Source organism: Phyllostomus discolor, chromosome 9 (genome assembly GCF_004126475.2).
Source record: "Phyllostomus discolor isolate MPI-MPIP mPhyDis1 chromosome 9, mPhyDis1.pri.v3, whole genome shotgun sequence".
Classification (NCBI taxonomy): domain Eukaryota; kingdom Metazoa; phylum Chordata; class Mammalia; order Chiroptera; family Phyllostomidae; genus Phyllostomus; species Phyllostomus discolor.
The window spans coordinates 60887972-60895692 of record NC_040911.2 but is presented as its reverse complement, the minus strand read 5'-3'; the positions used below and the strand labels follow the sequence as shown (position 1 = coordinate 60895692).

General features: G+C 46.4%; 1 protein-coding gene across 1 annotated transcript; it reads right to left on the bottom strand.

Annotated features, from left to right (window-relative positions):
* Nucleotides 1-3642: 3642 nt before the first annotated feature.
* Nucleotides 3643-7255, bottom strand: THBD (thrombomodulin). The gene has a single exon (XM_028524538.2). It carries the CDS (start codon nt 7032-7034, stop codon nt 5286-5288), a length of 1749 nt encoding a protein of 582 aa, XP_028380339.1. The 5' UTR covers nt 7035-7255; the 3' UTR covers nt 3643-5285.
* Nucleotides 7256-7721: the final 466 nt, after the last annotated feature.

Genomic DNA, 7721 nt, shown 5'->3' with positions numbered 1-7721 from the left:
TATTGTAGTGCCCCAAAGCAGGCTTAAATTAAGGCCTTTTGAAATAGTTTATAAGAGAGCCTTCAAAGTTTCTGTTTTAGGAATACCCCCCTTAGATTTAGAACATGAATCAAAAATCAAACAATATGTACAATATTTAGGGCAAATACTAAAAATTTTCTACAAGTTTGCTTATTGCTGATCTATCTACTTAGTTGTCTGATGAGCCCTTACACCCATTTCAGTGGGAAGACACAGTATTATTAAAGACTTGGAAGACTCCAAGTCCTCAACACTGGCAGTTTGCCAATCAGTGAACTGGTCCTGTGATGTCCTGCTGGCAACGCACTCTCTCTTAAAGCTCAAGGGAATGAAGCCTTGGATGCACCACGCATAGATAAAGTGGGTGTTGCCTGAGGAGGACTTGAATCTTGCATTGATACAGCAATGGAAAACTAGACCTATATTCCTGAAAGAGATTAAAAATTCCTCTTTTGGAACATCATAGTGCTTTCCAAAGCTAAGTGACAATGTTCCTTTTTTTTCCCCCAAGAACAGGGATTAGGTCCAAAGGGAAGACTAAAAAGCCATTTGACTCATAAAATCAAATTATGACTTATGCAGAAATACCATCTTGACCTTCTCCCCTGGGCCTGCCCACTGTGGACATCATCAACAAACATGTAGCACTTGTTCAGGTTTGGGAATCCTCTTCAGTCCTAGATGTCCAACAATGTGAACAGAAAACAAAGATTATACAGATTGACTTATAGCCCCTGTTCCATAAGATCTACCCTCTTTTAGATGCTTGGGGCTAGTTTTTTAGTTAACTTGTTGTTTATATAATCCTAGTATCTTTCTCAGAGAGGGAGTTCTTAGTTGTTTTGAGAATCTTTTGTGTAAATAAAGCCTCTAAGTAGGCATGCTGATCTCCCAGGTAACAGGAAGCAAGGAGGATAGGAAGGGTCTGGGCCTCTATTCCACCAGTGTTCTGGAGCCCAAGATTACCCAGTAAAATCTCTTGCTCTGGGGTCCTAAAAGTGTGTTTTGTTCTGTTTGTGTTCTTCAGAAAATGCCCCTTCTCTGGAGGAAAAGAATCTGAAGGAATCAGCAATTTGACAGCAAGTTGGGAGCAGACACTTTGAAAAATGGAAGGCTGTGTAGTCAGGACAAATCAGTAAGATATCTGTCTTTTCTCTGGACACCCAGCACAATTTATCTGTACCTGCTTTGCCCCACTCAGTGACTTCTTCTTCCTTCTACTGAATATATACCTTCTACTGAATTTGATGTTCTGCTAATCTACCAAACTCCTAAAGGCAACATTGTTCGACTACTTATCTGGGTGGGGCACTGCTCATAGTAGCACCCACCTCTCATCTCACACAAGCCAAAACTGTCAACTTCATCCAAGATAGATGTTGAAATCTCCAACTGCACCTCCACAATAGTAACTTAGCATTACCCAGATGTATAAAAGTATCTGAATATTTGATGAATTCAATTTCCCTTATCTTGTGCTTTATGAAAACTTTCAGTGCACTGAATATAGAATTCAGCCAGTTCCACAAAGCCAGAAAAAGGGGTCAAATATATTTGTATACTAAAGAGACAAAGTCTATAATCAACAGAAATGAGAATCTTTTAATATTGCATGAGGCCTTGTTATGTAAAAACAATTTTTTTTAAATTTGAGCCACAGACTGAGACTCTTTCATGACTGATGTATTTGCATATTTCAGGGAGCAGATATCAAACCATGTTCAGGAGGACACACAGATGGGATATAGAGATGCCCCAAGAAGGATTGTTTCTTTATTCATCCACTAAAATAATATTTTATTTTTATTTAATCTTTATTGTATATTTTTCCATTACGATTTAGACCCCCTATAAACCCTTCCTTCCAGCAATCCTCACACTGTTGTCCACGTCCATGAGTCCTTTGTCCTTTTTGCTCAATCTCTCCACCCCTAACCCTTGCCCCACTAGCTGTCATCTGTTTCCATCTATGAGTCTGTCTCTATTTTGCTTATTAGTTCAGTTTGTTCTTTAGATTCCACATAACAGTGAAATCATATGTTATCTGTCTTTTTCTGACTGGATTATGTCACTTAACAACAAATAATGTATTTTAAAATGCATGGACACAAGTCCTGTGTATGAAGTCGTTATGTTACCAAACAACAGGAGGAGGGGGGAAGAGGGGCCGAGGCAATATACTATTACTCAAAAGGAAGCTCCCAGGTTCGTTATGTCAGCTGCCAGAGGAAAGACGTTTCTCAATGCCAGAGATTCATGAAAAGGAAAGGAAAAGTTTATTTAAAGCTATACAAACTTAAAGTGGTCACCTAATGTCTCCATCAAAATCCCAAAGTTGCTTAAAACACCCACAAACACACACAGTCCTTCCTTCCCCCTTTGCCCAGTCTGGGGTACTGTATCTCAGGAAAAGAAATAAAAGTCCATAGCTCAGGCAGCCTCCAGTTCTTCTCAGTAATCCAACTTGGCTGGTAGGTCTCCCTTGGTTCCTGGCACCATCAGCTGTGTCGCTGGGATCTCTGCTAAAGCTGGTTGGTGGTCCCCCCTTCTAAAGCTGTAGGGGTCCATACTCTGGCAAAGCTGAGTGGATTTCTCTCTACTTTCCCAGCCACGTGGTCCTCTCTGCACAATGGTTGCAGGAGTCTCCACTCAGCCAAAACTGTGTGGTTCTCCCTCTCAATGGCTGCAGCATCTTGGTTTAAATCCCCACTCCAATCCTCCTCTGCAGCCCCATTTTCGACTCCTCCCACAATTGACCACACTTGCCAGCTCTCTCATATCCTTCCAGCTTCACTGGGCTGCCTTCATGAGTCTGGGCAGGCATGACTCCATGTCATGAAGCCAATCTTCTCCAAGCTCTCACCCTGGTGCTGTAACTCAGGGGACCTGCCTCCCAGTTATGTCTTGGTGGGCAAGTTACTTCCATTCCCCTGGCTCAGAGCATGGCCACAGCTATTTAACATATCTATGCAACCAGTTAAAGGGTTATAGGTATGTTAAATGACCACACCAGAGGTTAGCTGCAAAGCTATTGCTATGCAAAATAGCTTTCAATGGCCCTGCTCCATTTGTCACTTCCCCAGACCACACCTGTGGGGGGTGGGGGGTGAGGACATACTAATATTTCCTGAAAACCTTGAGTTCTGGACCCCATTTCAAATCCCTATTTGGGGCCCCCCTCTTGGCTGCACCCTGTTACAATTATGGTTACAGAAAAAAAATAAATAAATATTTCCATGCACAGATATAACATGATGTCTTTTTACACTAAAAACAATTACCTCTGAAAAAAAATCTTTGGAAGTCAGAGATGATGCCATGAGCAGATGCAGTCTAGTAATGGGTGTGGAGCAGCCTTTAAATGAAATCCATGGTATTTGCACTATTCAATAACCTTGTTTTAATGATGTAAACTGGGGGGTTGGGAGAGTGGAGGTGGACAGACACACAACCCAAGAACAAACTGTTATTTATTTATTTTCTGCATGTGATGTCATAAACAAGGGTTTCTCCTGTATTCTAGTTTATCTTTAATAAATAAATAATTATATACAAATGTGCTGAGTTTACAAAATAGCAGAGGAAAATCTTTGTGTCACAAAAGATACACTTTTTCTTCCATTCATGATTTCATTCCTAGCTTAGTTGAACCAAAACACTGTTTAGCAATGTCTAAAGGGATGCACCAAGTTTTTTTTTCCCTACTGGAAAGCAAAGCTATGAAATAAAAATTCCTCAGTTTCTTGGTAATAAAAGGCCTAATTTGGCCTGGTACTTATTACTGATACATATTTAGTGTATTCCAGAAGCTAGAAACTGTATGGAACAGTTCTCCTCATACTATACTGGGCAGATAGCCCCCCAATAGATCTTGTTAAAATTCAGATTTTCATGGAGTAGGTGGGATGGAGCTCAAGTTTCTACATTTCTAACCAGTTTCTGGGGGAAGAAGGAGATAGTCCTCACTTCTTGTTGGGAAGCAAGTTCCAAGTGAATGGGGTTAAAAGACCCCTCTAAAGTGTGAGAAATTCTCAAGGGCCTGGTCAAGGTGAGGCCCTAAATTGGGTAACTTCCAGGTTCAATTCCCAAATACTCAAATCCCCCAAAACAATAAAGCTGGGTTTACTTTGGCCACAAACTACAAAAACAGTGAGAGTCAAAATGGTAATTGGCATGAATCATGCAGCTTAAAACTTTCTTAAACTATCTCCTGGGAAGTGTTTCCTTTTTTTTCAATCTAGAGCAACCAGGTGAGCTTTTCAACATTGTTAAAAAGTAACTAAAAAAATACAAATATTAATAATAACAAAGAAACTGCATATGAATCTTAACAATTACTACATTTCAGTCCAAATCAAAGCAACAACAGTAATACAACCCAGGCTCACTGCTTAAAAAATAAGAACAAAAACTCCTTGGGTTTAATTTCTATGACATCTCAGCAACATTAATTTAACAAATGCCTCTCACATCCTAACCTTTGCCAAATGATATCACTGTGGAAGCATGAAACTTTAGGATAAATGAACAAACCAAGTGAAAGAACAAATGCCCAATATTCTTGTTTTTAGTGTTGTTTTATTCCCTCTGTGTCACACATGAGTTCTGCCTAGGCAGACAGGTAGGAGTAGTAGTGTCAGACACAGGTAGAGTGACTGAGGTGGGTGGGTCCAGTTTCTGGGAAGGGAAAATTGGTAGGAATGAGAGGGGAAAATGAGGCTTGGCTTTATAAATGCAAAAGGCTGAAAAGAACTCACCGAGATAGTTACCACATGACAAGTGGGAGTATATAAATATATAGCTAGGAAAGGTGAGACAAAAAGAAGAAGGAAGGGACTCAAAGTGGTCATGAAGATAGGAAAAAAAGAAAAAGTCTTCAATAAATATCTTAGTCATCATCCATCACAAAATTACACTTACTAGTCCATCCTATCGCAGTCTGCCCAAAGGCCACTGACCAATAATGCTCATCTTGCCCCACTGAAGGTATGGGACATTATGCAATCTGCATCTTCATTGTAAAATTACCATCTCTGCCCACTAGTCTGGTGATATCATGAAAGTAACCCCGTAATAAGTTATTCCTAGAATCATCAAAAGAAAGAGTAGGGGGTCAGTCTTGTCTAGTCTTCCTCTAGTTTTGATGCCAGTTAAGATGATTTGGGGTAGCCAGGGAGTAAGGCTGGAGGATGAGGCAGTGGAATGAGTGACAGGAGGGAAGAAAAGGCCAAGCCAACACCGTGGGGACAGGAAGTGAGGCCCTCTCAGAGTTTTTGAGGCGCCTGCTCCGTGTTCACGTGCTGCAACACCACTTCCTTGTCAGGGACCTCACACTTGTACTCCAGCTCGGCCTGCATGGAGCCTTGCTTCTTACGCAGGTGGCAGAGGAGTGCCAAAAGCGCCACCACTAAAGACAAGCTCAAGATGGAGATGCCAGTAAGCACACCCGAATGTCCAGACCCTGCAGGCGACGGGTTTGAGGTGGTGCCAGGAGTTGCGCTGATGGGGTGGTCCCCGGAGCCGCCCTCATCACCACTAGCGTTGCTCATGTTGGTGAGGTCACAATCGGTGCCAGCCTGGGACGAGTCAGGCCCGCAGATGCACTCATAGGAGCCAGGGAGGTTTCTGCACGAAAATGCACCTGGACAGTTGCCATTGTCACACTCATCGATGTCTGTGCACATGAATCCTTCGTCCAAAATGTAGCCCTCAGGGCACTGGCAGCTGTCGGGCTTGTTAGGGTCGCAGTCGGCTGTGCATGAAGACTGGTTGCAGAACATTTGGCACCTGTGTGGTGCTTGGGGGTTGGGCGCGAAACCCTCTGCGCAGACACAGCGGTAATCAGTTTTGCTCAAGGGCTGGCACTGGTACTCGCAGTTAGTCCCGATGCACGGGTCCACTGACTCCACGCACTCACCGTCCACCATGTAGTAGCCAGGATGGCAATGGCACTCGAAGCCTCCCTGATTGTTGACACAGACCTGCTGACATGGACTTGGCACTTGCATACAGTCGTCTACATCCTCACACTGGTGCTGATCCGAAGCCAGCTTGTAGCCAGTTTCGCACATGCAAGAGTAGGAGCCGGGCACTTCCGGGTTTCGGAAGCAGAAGTGCTCACAGAGCTTGTCGCAGGAGTGCTCCCCAGGCGCTGCACAAGAGCGCCGGTCCTCCTGAGTGGCGGTGTCTGCTGGGCAGAGGCAGCGCAACACCCCGGCGTTCCGGTTGCACACGTGCTGGCAGCCTCCGTTCTCCACGCTGCAGTCCCAGGGGCCCTGCACCTCTCGGCCCCAGCGGGCCTCAGCATCTCCTGCTCTCAGCTCACACACCAGCTCCACTCCAAAGGGCGATACCGCGGCGGAGCTACCAACTGGCAGCGCCTGAAAGTCTGTGCCTCGGGCACCGAACGGGGTGCTGTAAGAGATAGAGACGCTGGCGGCCGCCGTTGCTCCGTGCTCCACAGTTAGAGGCCTGCAAGATGCTGGGAAGTGGAACTCGCAGAGGAAGCCGTCGGCCTTCACCAAGCACTGTTCCTCCTCCCACACCTGCTCACCGGGCTCGGGAGACCCGGACGCGGAGACCAAGACGCACAAGGGACCGCAGAGAGGCTCAGGAGGAAGCCGAGCCCACCTGCTGTAGCTGGTCTGGTTGTCGCCGGTAACCCACTGGAAGCCACGCAAGGGACCTAGTTGCCCTAGGTTGCTGCAGCCGGATGGAAGCTTCAGGCCAATCCAGAGGCGAGAGCTGTGGCCTCCGTCGCCGCTCAGTAGCAGGGAGATGACATCAGCTGCCACTGAGGAGCGCACAGTCATCAGGTGGCCCTGCAGGCGTTCGCAGGCAAGGCTGGCGGTGGGGAAGGGCGTAGGGCCCCGGAAGAGCGAGTAGCAGTCCTGTTGAATGCACTGGCTGCCGTGGGGCTGTGGCTCTGGGAGCGCCGGGAGTCCCAGGGCAGCGGGACCCAACACGCTGAAGAGCAGGACCTGCATCATGCTGTTCGGGCACTCCACGGTCATGCGCGGGGGAGAGCACAGTCCCGGCGACCAGGTCCGAATCCGACGGGTTCTGAAAGGCTCGGGGCGCTGGCGGCTACAGGCTTCCGTGTCTGTCCCAGAGTAGAAGCTTAGGGCCAGTGAGCACAAACCCGGCAAAGCTGCCTTTGATTTGCCCTTGGGTAAGGGCCAGAATTTATAAGAACGCAGCCCTCCCTCCTGAAGTTTCGGGGAAAGGAAGGAAGTGCATGATGGGAAGGGCTGAGGCAGCGTTTTTGGATTACTGAGTTCTTTGGAAGCCTTGTGCCCGCCCTAAAGTTTGGGATCCCCTCTCGGGGATGAGTAAATCCGGCCAGGACACTGGGCGGTCCCTGGCCAGTGCTGCCCGGCGCAGACACCAATTTTGTCAGCAGGGGGATACTTCCACCCCCTCATTGGGGCTCCCAGGCTCGGAACCGATCTTAATCTCTTGGTTTTCTTTCTTTTTCTTAGTAAGTGTGCTGTTATCACCATTTTCAAAGACAGCTTGTATTGCAGAGCTCTGGGAAGAAGAGGAGAGGAGAGGGCTTTGAATGAAGTATGGGGGAAAGTAGTGTCCAGGACCTGGAAGAAAGTATCCGCCAAAAGGAGGACTTCGGGAGGGGTTGTCTAGCAGGTGGACTTCCCCGAAGACGCGATTGCAAGGAGAGAGCTGTCTTAGTTTTGAAAACA

Coding starts and splice junctions, on each gene's coding strand:
- THBD (XM_028524538.2), bottom strand. CDS start 7,034: ATGACCGTGGAGTGCCCGAACAGCATGATGCAGGTCCTGCTCTTCAGC.